At 38.5% G+C, this 13883-nt stretch overlaps 1 protein-coding gene across 1 annotated transcript in view; it reads left to right on the top strand.

Moving 5' to 3' along the window:
• Positions 1 to 13883, top strand: part of nbr1b (NBR1 autophagy cargo receptor b) — a 30346-nt gene that overhangs the window by 8591 nt on the left and 7872 nt on the right. Inside the window, exons 8-20 of the mRNA XM_042504426.1 lie at positions 18 to 143; positions 1471 to 1677; positions 2796 to 2955; positions 4377 to 4460; positions 4600 to 4785; positions 5629 to 5745; positions 6799 to 6874; positions 8629 to 8739; positions 9793 to 9963; positions 11308 to 11580; positions 12722 to 12920; positions 13320 to 13565; positions 13680 to 13765. Coding sequence (XP_042360360.1) covers positions 18 to 143; positions 1471 to 1677; positions 2796 to 2955; positions 4377 to 4460; positions 4600 to 4785; positions 5629 to 5745; positions 6799 to 6874; positions 8629 to 8739; positions 9793 to 9963; positions 11308 to 11580; positions 12722 to 12920; positions 13320 to 13565; positions 13680 to 13765 — 2042 coding nt within the window. The remainder of the gene's footprint in view (positions 1 to 17; positions 144 to 1470; positions 1678 to 2795; positions 2956 to 4376; positions 4461 to 4599; positions 4786 to 5628; positions 5746 to 6798; positions 6875 to 8628; positions 8740 to 9792; positions 9964 to 11307; positions 11581 to 12721; positions 12921 to 13319; positions 13566 to 13679; positions 13766 to 13883) is intronic.

The following is a 13883-nucleotide window of genomic DNA, read 5'->3' as shown; positions in this document are numbered from 1 at the left end:
TTTCTGTGTGTGGTCAGTGTGTGTACCTCCTGCACTCTGTGCGAGCCGTGCAGTTTCTCTCATGATCCCAGTCACAACCTGGTGAGAGCCCGGACCCCTCTGTCCATCCCAGAGCACGGATCACCTGCCCCGGACCACAGCAGGTAGAACGCCGCCGTCTCACAATGACTGCTAGACTGCTTCCATTTGTTATACTTTTAGATGTGTTAGATATTTTACAAAAGCCAGGGCAGTGTACTTTTTAACTTTTTATTTAATCTTTGCTTTGACACATTGGGCAAGAGTTTGGACAAACATAAGTCAAGTCATCTTTATTAATATAGCACATTTCATACCATCTAGGTCAAATTCACACACAACAAACAGAATAAAATTGGGCGTGAATGCATGTTTAGAAACATACATGACTCCACAATAGATGGTAATATGTCCTCTTTCATCTAGTTACAATAAATCTATATTATTTATACAGTCTATGACATAGACCGAATCACAATCATAACTGTTTATGTACTGTATGATTACTTCGGGGTAGAAAACCGCTGCGTCACATACATATAATCAAACAGTGCTGAACAAACTCTGCCCTCACTGATTAGTTTTAAACCACCTTAAAAAAATCAATGTCAATTTAAGTGTACCTTATATTTGGAATATTTCCACTGCTTACCTTGCTGTCAGACAGCCTTTACTGACGGGGATATGAAGCTGTGATATAAAAAACACCATCTCTGTTGAGATTTCCTCATTTTACTCTACTAAACGGAGGAGCTGCTGCTTTGGAAGCTAAAGAGGAGAAATATTCAAATATAGTGTACTCCTAAAATTATATTGATTTTTTATTATTATTATTTTTTTTAGATGGCTAATGTATGTTTTTCTGTGGTCCCGTCCACAGCAGAACATCGCTTAGCTGCCTTGTCGGTGTTGTGGGACTGTAATTTATTTATCAGAGGAGGTTTTTTTTGTTTATTTATCAGTCTCTGCTCTGGGCTTACATGTTTTAAAATGCATGACCCGTTTTGCAGCAGCCCTTCCACCCCAAAAATAACAAACAGTCCCCTAACCACAGAGGGAGGCCAGCACGGTGATAAGGAGCACAGAACACCGAGTCCAGTTAAAATCAAGTTTACATGATTGAAAAGCTCGACTTCCAATCAAATGATCTGAGTTTGTCAGTCTGCTTTCGAGAAAGTAGTCCAATTTCAACGTGTTTACATGTATTTTAACAGTCCATTTTTAGTCAAAATAATTATAATAATAAAAAGATACAAATAATTTAACTTTTAACTATCATGTCAAAATACTGAATGTTATGTGCCTGAAAGTGCAACGGATAGATTTCTGTCCTGTGCTGTCTGTCTGTACTTGACTGTACTTGGACATTTTATTGCAGGGACGACATAGTGATGGCACATTTAATGTTTTCATGGAGCCACTGTGGGAATGGCACACTGGTGTGTCTTTCAGGTTCTACAGGCGAGGCGATCGCAGCTTCCGGAAGGCGGAGAAGCAGCGTCTGAAAGCGGAGAAGCGCCTGCTGAAGGCCGAGGTCAAAGAGATCCGCAAACAGCTGAGGATGGAGAGGCGGGGCATACAGTGGAGCTCCTCCCACAGAGAGGGAAGCTCCTCCCCTGTGCTCCTGCAGCCGCGAGCCACCCAGCACAACAGCCCCGAGTAGGTTACCGAAAAAACACTGTCTAAAATTCAGCACACACCAGAGAGAGAGAAGACCTTTTCTTAGGTCTCAGTAAATGAGGAAAATGAGTCGCTGATGGTAATGATGCACGATACTATGGGCATGTCATCTGTATTGACAGAGACTTGCTTTAAAATGAAAAATCGCATATCGGCCAACATGCTGATTTCTGCTGATATCACACACAGATATATAAATTTTTTTTTTTTACCAATACGGTGAACCTGTAACAGACATCAAACTTAAGTTAAAATATTTTTCTTATTTTGCACAATAAATGAATATTACCATAAAACTTCAAATAAAAGCCTAGTCCTAATTATTTGCCCAGTATTTTTTACTAGTCGACTTTGGCAAGATGTTTTGACAAATAAAGGCCTGTCTCAATTTAGAGGCTCGGTCTGGTTGTCATGCAGTATATATATAAAACCAGGTTGTTGGCTACCAGCTGGAGTTAATGTTAGCTGCTTAGATCACACATACAAATATGTATACATGTTTACATTTTTGTCAGTATAGTCATGCTACACACATGGTTAGCTTGGTAAGATTCGCCACAATTTAATCATTAACTTCATTTTACTAAAACTGTGTAAGAAGACAGTATTACCGGCATAGTAAACAAGAAAGAGGCAAGAAAGAGACAATTTTTATAAAAAGCCAATGAAAAATGTCTACTGAACTGTATTCAAATGTATATATTTAAAATTGTTTTATAGAATTATTAGAATTTTCAAGCATTTCTTGCTTTTTATTTTTTATTTTTCTTTTCTTTTTTTTTTTTGCTTTACTCTGTTTTTTTTTCTTTGTTTGTTTTTTTCAAATTTTCAGGTAGTTGTTTTACACTTTTCACAGACCTCCTTGGTCATTTCTTCTTTTTTTGGTCATATTTTTGAATAAAATAAAGCCAGTTTGCCCAGGTCTCAAAGGTCTCATATTGTGCATCCTTAACTGAAACATGTAGGTCAGGGATATTTTGTGTTTGTGATCTAATGTGGTCTGAACGTTGGTGAGAACATTTTGAAGAACTATTGATGCAGAACAAAAGAACAGAAAGACTTTAATTTTATTTATTTATTTATTTATTTTTGCCCAGGCGCCCAAAGCGTCCCTGTCCCCTGGTGGTTCCAGCCATGACGGCTGCATTTCTGGACGAGAACCTTCCTGATGGAACCCGACTGCGCCCCGGGACCAAGTTTATCAAGTACTGGAAGATGAGGAACACTGGAACAATCTGCTGGAGTGCTGATACTAAGGTAAAGACCTCTACTCATTTCTCACGAGGTCAGCTAAATCAAGCGTTGATGCTCTTTGGAGCTCAAGTTTGTTCAGCAGATTCCATCAAAGTGTACCAGGTGGATTACAAAATATCTGGTCCCACTGGAGGAAAACAAATGTAGTGTTTGAAATGGAAATGGTTCATCCTCTGGGGAAAAATAATTTAATAAAAAATGAGCCAGTAGCTACTGTATAAAGCTGAAATATATTGTCATTACGATTTCTTTATGCATAACTTCTTTATTTTTTTTAAAATTAATGAATTAACTTCTTAACTTTTTTTTACATTTACAAGCAAATGCTGTTGTTAAACTTTTAAAAAAAATAATTTTGAGTGTTGTTGAGTTTGGGTGTTTGATGTTTATGGGGTGTTTTTTTTTAAATAATATAACAATAACAATACTTTTCTGTATAGGGTACTTTCACTTTACGTACTTTAATGTCTGTTACTTAAGTACCATTTTTAGTCAGGACTTTTACTTAAGATTATTTTCACAGTGAGCTAGTAGTACTTTTACTTCTTCTACCACTGCAAATCTGGAACAAGGGAATGGCAATTTATACAAAGATAGACCCTGCCCATGATTTGACACAGCAGACTGAAGTGTAAGTGTGTGTGTGTGTGTGTGTGTGTGTTCACCTTTCACATTACACAGGGTCATCTGACCCCTTGGTCATGTTAAGTTATTGATTGGTTAAGTTTTAATAAACCAACTTATTTCTGCTGTCACTTGAATAATAGAAGCTACACAGTACATGCCTGTAGTCCAGGGGTAGGCAACGTGAGGCTCTAGTGCCGCATGTGGCTCTTTTGCCCCTCTCCAGTGGCTCCTGTGTCTCTGACTAAAAATTATATGGAAATGAATTGCAATTATTTTTTAAAAATTTTCATTCAATTTTTGCAAAAATTGCAAAAATATGTAGCCTCTACACAGAATATGAAAATGTATTTCATTAACTAAAATATGCATCATATTTTTGCCAAATTTCAAAAATGGTGGGCGGTCTTGGATCAAAAAGACCTGACTAGCTATGGATTCCAAATCTAAGATAGCAGAAGTCTCAGAGGAAAATGGAGAAGTTATTAGTGCATAGAGATAATAATAATAGTGCATGGATAGATCTTTTAATTTTTACCACCAACACTGCCAAGTTAATGTAACAAAAAATAATAAATAGTGGTAAAACATATTAAGGAATGCTCATGTAGACCCATTAATAATATTGATAGGCTAGTTTGACTATATGTGTTGTGTTACCTGCAGCTCCAGACAGATTTTTTTTTTGTTTTGGGCCAGAAATGGCTCTTTTGATAGTAAAGGTTGCCGACCCCTGCTGTAGTCAATTCAACCATTGTTGGTATGTGAGCTTTACATTTTGCCTTGTTTGCCTCCTGCAGCTGAAGTTCATGTGGGGGAACCTGGCGGTGGGATCTGGGGACCGCTGGAGAGAAGTGTCTGTTCCTTTTCTGCAGCCGGGACAGGTGAGAGGGACATTTTGACTTCGCTTACCTTTGCAAAATTCTCTTGCATTGTCATCCCTCTTTTCTCTGTCCTTTGCACTATTGCACAGTAAATCTTTGTTGAAACCTTGATGAGCCACAGATTACTTTGTGTGTCCAGGTCGGTATAGTGAGTGTGGCGCTGTGCGCTCCCACCGTGGAGGGCTCCTACACCTCCCACTGGCGTCTGGCCCACGCTGGAGAGCAGTTTGGACCCAGGGTGTGGTGCAGCATCGTGGTGGATCCTCTGGCCCCGGCACCCATGATGGCTGATGGGATCCTGGTGTCGCCCTGTGTCACACCACAGGTACAACGACTGAGTGTAGGGACAAAGACAGTGTCAATGATGACTGTGTGATTAGACCTATAAATACACACACATAGACACATACCGTACACATGGGTGTGTACAACATCTCACCAGTGTCAGAATGTTACCAAGTACATTAACTCAAGTTCTGTACTTAGGTATGATTTTAAGGTACTTGTACTTTATTTGAGTATCATATTTACTTTATGCTTTTACACCACTGCATTTCAGATGGCAATATTGTACTTTTTACGTCATTTCATTTATCTGACAGCTTTAGTTACTTTAAAAATGTTTGCATTAGATTTTTGATTTGATTTAGACTTTTGCATAAAAAAATGAAAAAAAAGAGGTTTATGAATTACAATTTTTTTATAAATTAAATTACCAAAGAGTTTACACAAGTACAGTGGCAACAATTCAGCAGTTAATCAGTAAGTTGTTTCACAGAAAATGAATTGCCAACTATTTTGATTAAAATTTAAGTCTTTAAAATAATTGAGTTTTGGGGTGTTGTTGTCATTTTTTTTTTAAATAATTTTTATTTTTTTATTTTTTCTTCCTCTAATTTTTTTGAGTTTTGGGGTGTTTTTTCTTTTTTGTAATAATGTTGAGTTTATGTATGTTCTTTTTTTGTTTCGTATTGATTTGTTTTTTCTGCATCAGGTACTTTTACTTTTTATTCTTTAAGCACATTTTTTCTGAAGTACCCTTTTCAATGCAGGGCTTCTACTTGTAACAGTATTTTCACAGGGTGATGTTAGTACTTTAGTTGACCAGAGGATCTGAATACTTCTTCTACCACTGCATCTAACTGAAGAGCTTTGCCTGTGTCTGCAGGGTAAGAACCCGGTGGCAAAGGATGGAAAAACCTGTGCAGCTTCCAGGGAGCAACCGTTAATGTCAGTGGACCAAGAGGAGTACTACATCCCCTCTGTGGACCTGCTCACTGCTCAGGTAACATCGTCTGCACTCGTTACTCTGCTGTGCACTTTGCACAGAGGCTTGCATCCATAACAGGCACACGTCTTTTTATCACAGTAAAAAAATAAATATTTTTTTGTTTTCTTGGCATATGTTGTTAAATGTGTGCCCAATATGACAATATGATGTGATCTCAAAAGGTTTAAAAGCAATTTTTCCTTCAATCTCGACTTTAACTCTTTGAAGTTCTCACCCAAAAACTAGCAACAGAAAAAAACATATTCTTTGCATTTATTTTGTCCTTGCAGCTATAATAACAAAAATTTTTTTTTTCTTTTTTTTTTTAACCTGCCTTATAGTTTTTTAAATATAGAGCTCATCCTAAGAGTTGAGATGGTGGTGCATGGTAAGAGAAAATATTACAAATCATTTACTGTTATAATGTTTGGAATATGTTAGTATACCAATATATATCCATTTGTGACCATGGAAGTAGAATTATAATATTAGTTCCACATGTATTTATCATTGCAGTACTTTTAAAACATCTCAGAAATGTTGAAAAAAATCATACTGATATAATTTCATAAAGTTTGGAAACTGACAGGAGACAAATCAAAACAAAAAAGCTGAGGCTGAGATATCCTGATTTTCCATCCCTAATTGGGTCAAACCCCAAAACAGTATTTAACAGTATTAAGATGGACGATACGTCTGCACTTCCTCCAACTTTACAAAAAATAAAGCCAAAATATAACACTTGAACAAACATCAAGATAACTGGAACTACCTGTAATGACAGAAACCATCTTTGGGAAAAATGTATTTGGCGTGTACTTTAAGTTTTTAGTTTGGCATATGTCCCATTCACTAACATGGAGGGGCGGGCTTTATGACCTATGCTGCAGACAAACACCACGGGGCAATCCAGATGTTATGGCCACACTTTTTGAGAGCTGTCATGTCATCCATCTATTTTTATACAGTCTTTGGTCAGACCGCCCCCCAAAAGCACTTCCTCCTACATTCCCCATAATGCAGCTGTAAAGCATTTGAATTAGCTGTCTGTTGTTGTCGATCTCTCAGGACCTTCTGTCTTTTGAGCTGCTGGACATCAACATTGTCCAAGAGCTGGAGAGCGTCCCAAACAACACCCCTGCAGGTAAGAAGACTTCTTGTGGTTCCCACTTGTTGGTGATTGGTTAAGGCAGTGGTTCCCAGCTGGTGGGTTGCGAGTCAAAGGACAAGTGACTCTCGGACATGTCAAGTTTGTAAAAAAAACCCTTTAATTTGTTTTTCTGACACAGGGCTTTTATTTTGAAGTGCTTTTTCTCAGCTGCTATTTTATTTCCCTGTTCTCGGAAACATGCTGTTTATTGCAGTGTTTTTATGTGCAGTGCAGTTTGTTTACAAAATTTTTGCAATATATTTTATATCATTTTGTTCTCCCACTGAGCAATTTAACGTTGAAAAGACAATTAATAAATGTCTATCAGACGTCTGTTTGTCTTTGGACATTTAGATTTTAGACATACAAGATTAAAAAGTGAAACTATTGTAGATGATGAGTCTAAGCCTAGATGGAGAGTAAACAGAGTCTGTGTATATGCAAAAACATTCATAATGTAAACATTGGGGTATGCAGTACTTTTGTTAAACATTTACAGGTTTTTCAAAGTATTTTTAATATATATAATGCTTATTTTAAAATATGGTGTAGCCAGTAAATCCCGGTCTATAACAGGAGCAGATAATGCTGCATTCATGTGAAATTGGAAGGTTGTAGTTTGAGTTGGGAAGTCTTTCTTCTGACTTGTTCATGTGCTACAACATGGAAGCCACAAAGAAGACAGGTGTATTTTAATGCTAAGAGCAATTAAACAAGAGGTTCATCGCTGTTTCCATTATTCATATGAAAGTACTGCATACCATATATATATATATATATATATATATATATATCTATATATATATATATATATATATATATATATATATATATATAGAGAGAGAGAGAGAGAGAGAGAGAGAGAGAGAGAGAGAGAGAGAAACAGAGATTTTTTAATATTTTATTATTATTATTTTATTATTAATATAAAGTAAATTAATCAAAACGTTTTTTACCATTGACCAAAACATTCACCGAATATTGACGTTTGTCTGCCATGTTTATGCTTTTATGATGTCAAGTCGGCAACTCGTGTTATAAAATAATGTTGTTATTAATTATAGCATACTCTCCTGACATGCTCTGGAGTTCAAAGTTTGCTTGCTTGCTACAGCTGATAGATGCATGTTCTAAAAATGTGCAACTACTAAAAGTAAATGACAGCTACTAGAAACAAAATAACCAAATATATCATTTTTCCCTGTCAATTGTTGACCCTGTTTTCATGCTTTCTGACATTTCTGCTGCTCACACAAATGTCACAATTTGGCAGCTCAGGTATCAATGAAATTTACAAATTTCCCACTCGTAATTACAACTTTGGAGGGCCATTCATGTGCTCGTAACTCATAAATTGGATATTTCCGAGGACCACACAAAGACAGCATAAATCCTGGTTTGTGACGGAGCTAAAGCTTGGAGACAATGTTTAAATGGCGTCTATCGCTCAGTGGGAAAACTTTTAATGAAATAAAATTAAATATGTCATAATTTATCTTCTGTATGGACCTTGAACTAATGACTAAGGACAAAGTCTGGACCTGTTGGGAACCACTGGATTAAGGGACACTGAGAGCTTGTGTTCAACAGCTGATCCTGATACTGACACAACAGTTGATACTTTTTTTTACATTTTGGTACTGTTCTATAATTAAAAAAAAAAACAAAACGCTGCATCAGTGTGACGTGTCAGTAACTGACTGATGAACAGACTGAAGTTCAGCCTCTGACGTCTTCTCATTATCTAGACATGACCCCGTGCATGTCCCCTCTGCCTCAAGACGGACACCTACAGGACAAGAGCAGTCCCTCTTTGGGTCTCATCCAGGAAGAGACTGAAGTCATCAATAGCATCATGGGTAAATTAGTTTTCTCTTCATGTTTTTAAGGTTCTCAGTGGAGTTTTGCTGATAGTTTGGCAAATGAAGAAAATTCCTGATGGAGCTAAAGTTCACTGAGTGATGTGAGGCATCATGGGTCATCATCAGGGTTTGTCCAGACAGGGGCAAGTCAAATTCAAAGACTTAAAGCACCTCAAGCACCATGTATGAACCCTGCTTATATGGTCAACTCTTTCCTTTCAAAGTCCAAAGCAATAGCCTCGAAGCCCTGCTTTATTCTTATAAACAGGCCACCGGCAACTTAACAAGTAATTGCCCCAAAATTAGTAAGAAAAGTTAAAAGGTTAAAGAGGAAATGAAATTTCGTGGAAATTAGCTAAAAAAAAGTATAAACCCCCAAAAACCCCAACAAAATGACTTCAAGAAAATGCTTAATTTCTTTTTTCTTTTCTCTCTAACATTATCTTAAATATGTAATTAAGAGAGTTTTCAGTACCCCCCCCCCCCCCCCCCCCCCCCCCCCCCTTTTCAAAATTATATGTAATACCCCCACCAACACCAAGCTTATTTTCAGATATATTCTTTGTCACTACTTTACTATTATTTTTATTTTATTAGTATATTTTTATTTTTTATTATTATTATTTTATTATTATTATTATTATTATTAGTAGTAGTAGTAGTAATAGTAGTAGTAGTAGTAGTAGTAGTGATAGTAGTAGTAGTAGTAGTAGTGATAGTAGTATAGTTTACTGGACATTTTGTCCTTTTTTATAAATGTATTATTAACTTAGAATAATTTAAACTTAAAATTTGTGGGACATTTCTAACGAGGTTGGCTAGTACCTTTCTAGCCATGTTTCCAAAAGAAATCAAACCAATTTGTTCACGTTTCAAAGGTTTAAATATATGTGAAAGAAGTCTTAACGCAGCACAAGAAAACTGATGTCGTTTCAGGTTTCAAAGGATTTATTCACACATGAAAAGAAACTGATAAATCTGATGCTGATAAATGAGCTCCTACGTCTGTGTGACAGATCTAACGTTTGTCCACCTGTTCCTGGTCCTCAGATGTCCCTCATGGGGCGGGGTCTGGAGCTGAGGGGGGCGGAGTCCCGGCTCAGGAGGAAGGGGAGGATGACATCAGCGGGACTCAGTTTGTTTGTGAGACTGTGATTCGCTCCATGACCCTGGAGGAGGCGCCGGACCACGCTCCTCTAAGAGGGTCCCGCCCAGGGACAGGTAATGGTCAGCGGGGGTTCAGGACAAATCAGTCTTTTCGCGCCTGTGATGGTCTGCTTTGGTCCTGTGATGTAAATGTTATAACCTGCCCATGTTTTTGGAAATGATCTGCGTTCATTCATAGACATGTGTTTATAGAGATGTATTTAGGCTTTACTGTTGTCAGAACGACAGCTGGTGCATTCCAAGAAAGGTCAATCAAAAGCTCATGAAAAATATGTTGGACTGTAGATGGTAGGCAACTTTGTTGCTCTCTGACGTTTTTCATGATTTTAACATATAACCATAGGTACAATTTTTTTGCTTTTGCCTCTTGTGATAAATCCAAGTTCTAGCTACTGTTGAATGTTAGTTTGCGTGCAGTACTTTGGGCTGTGTTAGATCACACACTTGCTCACGTGTCTTTAAAAGTTGCCTTTTGCTTGCTTATTAAAATATTCTCCCAAAGATTAAAGCTGGTACTAATCAGTTTTGAGACAATCAGTTAAAAACCTGTGTATAAGCTACCAACAGGTTCCCATGCCAAGTCATCACATATTGCCACTTTGTAGTGGACTTCCACATCTACATAGTACACTCTAGGCATCCTCATGCATCTGCTGTTGACATTCTGGGATGCTGCAACTGTGACGTCAACAAAAGCACATGGTGGGATGATGCTGTAAATGGTTGTTAAGGCAAAAGATACATTCTGCTACATATGTTCAGGTTTAGGGTAAGGAGGCACATGGTAAGGTTTGGAAAAACTGGACATACCACCAAAACACATCATAGTAAAATCACGATGCCTACAATAAACTAGATATAACACCTGCTGCAATCAAGATGCACTTACAGTTTACATCCATCTCTGTGAAAACATGGATGCTTCACACAAAGATGTTCTATACAATCAACACGTTTTCAAGGCGGTTCTTAAGGGTTCTTAAGCTAAGGCCAAAAACCTGTTGTATGAGTTCACTATGACCTTTGCCCTTTGCCACCAGATTCTGATCAGTTTATTCTTGAGTATATGTTTGTGCCAAATTTAAGGGAACTCCCACTATGCCATCCTCTGATATTGTGTTCATGAAAATGAGGCAGACGCAAGGTCACCTTAACCATTGACCTATGACTGCCAAAATCTTATCGGCTGCTCCCTGGGTATCCCTAATTCCCTAAAGATGTTCTTTAGATATTGCTTTCACAAGAATGAGACGAATGCAAGGTGACCAGGACCTTGACCTTTGACCGCCAAGATACATGGGATCTTTATTTGATCAGCTGTAGCATATGAGAGTTTGTGTTTGCATGAGACTGTAAGAGAAAAGTATGACAGTCCAGTGTCTTTCGTTTTGTCCTCAGTGGTGCGTCCGGCTGCTCAGGGCGGCTCCTCCTCCTCCTCCTCCTGTGTGAAGAGTAAAACAGTGAAGCCAGAGGAGAGCCCAGACAGCAGCCCCAGCACCTCCAAGAACCCCCTGAAACCGCCGGCTACGCTGAAGGCCTCCCTCCCTCCCCCGCTCAAAGCCTCCCTGCCTGCTCCGCTGTCTGTGGCCCCGACCTCAGGACCCGGCCCCAGCTCAGCACCCACCCCGCTCCTTGCTCCGCCCAGGTCCTCCACGCTGCAGGAGCACACAGGTAATAATAATAATAGCAAACTTTATTTGTATAGCACAGTTCATACAAGAAACGCAGCCTAACGTGTCTTCTGACAAAAAAGGTGTCACCTGAAAACAGAAGGGCCAAGTGTATTATGCCTCCTTACACCAAACGACTGTTAGTGAGTTTTACCTCAGTTGGTGCGCGATCTGTCGTTTGGTGTAAGGTGGTCATAAAACTCGGTCCGAGCTGTATCAAGTCTATCTTTTTCTCAGGTTACAAGAAAATCAAACATTTAATATTATCATAAGTTTTTGGTCTTTTGTCATGCAAATACCAAAGTTCAGCTATGTGAACAATGTCAACAACCAGAGGTGGAGAAAGAATTCACTTCACTTCACAAATAAAAGTACCCAATTCAGGAAAAAAAGAAACACCTCAAATAAATCAAAACCATTCATGAAACAAATGACTTAATTTATGTTAAAACAGTTGCCAAAGCACTAATTCAGGAAAATAAAATGAAGACCCCAAAAAATCAAAACTTAAAAAAAGAAAATGTTTATTAAAATAGTTGCCAAAGTATCCATTTCAGGGGGATAAAAACACTCAAAAGCCTCAACACTAAAAGAAAAATACTTAAATGTTTATCATAATAGTCGCCAAATTATTTTCTGTTAATCAGCCAACTGAGCAAATGAGGAGGACTTCAGCAGGACTTGTATAAACTGTTTAGTAACTTAATTTATAATAAAATGTCATATTTTAGTAACTCTTTTTGTACTATTTTATGCAAAACTCTTAATTTGTATAGTTACTAAACTGTCAGAGAAAGTATACAAAGTAGTACCTGAAATTTAAAATTTTTACTTTCTCTAGCACTAAACAAGACACAAAATACTATTTTATGTAGTTCACTGTGACTAAAAATATGGGATTTGTTCCATGTTGATGTATTGATAGTATTAGTCTGAAGTTCTTTTCATTTCAGAATCAATAAAAGAGGGAGATGTATATAGAGTACTTAAAACGTAGAAAAGAACTTTGACTTGAATTTGGCCATCTCAGAGAGTTTTAAAAGTTTTAGAAATCGCAGAGAAGCAGAATTTTGCAGCTCTGATGGTAAATATGTCCTGTATCATCTGTGAAAACTCACCAGCTTTTGTTAATGGCATCACAGTTGAAGGTGAGGAGTCCCACATGGAGAGTATGTGTGTGAAGGAGAGAGAGAAAGGTGCACAGGATGAAAAGGAGAAAGAGGGTGAGGAGAAGAGAGAAAGGACCAGGAGTCGCTCCTCCTCCACCTCCTCAGAGGATTATATCATCATCCTCCCTGACTGCTTTGACACCAGTCGGCCTCTGGGGGAGTCCATGTACAGGTATGTGTGTGGTGGTTCGCCAGTAACAGCACCTGTTCTCGTGAAGTTTCACTTTAAACTGGTGGTGGAATGTAACTAAGTACATTTACTCAAGTACTGGACTTGGGTACTTCAACTTTTCATACTTTAACTACATTTTCTTGATTATAGTTACATACTTTTACTTAAGTACCGTTTTTAATGCAGGACCTTTACTTGTAACTTGAGTATACTAAATACTTGAGTATTTTCACCATGTGGTATTAGTACTTTAAATACTTCTTCCACCACTGCTTTAGACTGGGGGAATCTGCAGTCATGTAAATATGTGGTGCCTGCAAAAATGCATATATGAGCAGTAAACAGGCAATAAAAAATTGTCATATTCCCTTTTACACACCGTTCTTTGCCCCATTGCAGCTCTGCTCTGTCCCAGCCCGGTGACATCCCAGCCAAGACCCCCACAGACCCAGACACACCATCTCTGGACCACCCGACCAGCTCCATCCCAGACGGCGAGCTGGCGGATGAAGCCACAGCAGCTCCAGGGGCGGGGATGTCAGGCGCCAGCAGCGCCAATGACATGCTTTGTACGTCTCAGACGCTGGACGATGAGCCGCTAACACCTGAAGTGGTGGCCCCACCTACAGCCATCGTCCCACCCAGGTCAGTATGAAAGGCGGGGGTACAAATACAGCAGCTCGGACATACTGCACATTATAGAGGTATTATACACTGGTTGTACAAACTTGTAAAGGTTTTGCTCTTGCTGTCGTGCAGTCCAGGGAGCAGTGCAGAAACAGACGCTGACCCAGCTGCTGCTGTAGAAGGAGCAGACGGCTCTGAACTGTACCAGACTGACAATGGTAAGCACATCTCTGTATTTCTGCCAGTGAAATAACAAGACTAACCCCTAATTTCCACCAGATCTGTTCGGGTCCGGCTCTGATCTGCCACGGCAGACAGAGAAAATAGATTACACTC

Source organism: Plectropomus leopardus, chromosome 17 (genome assembly GCF_008729295.1).
Source record: "Plectropomus leopardus isolate mb chromosome 17, YSFRI_Pleo_2.0, whole genome shotgun sequence".
Classification (NCBI taxonomy): Eukaryota; Metazoa; Chordata; class Actinopteri; order Perciformes; family Serranidae; genus Plectropomus; species Plectropomus leopardus.
Note: the sequence above shows the minus strand (reverse complement) of the source record. Positions and strands in the feature narration are given on the sequence as shown.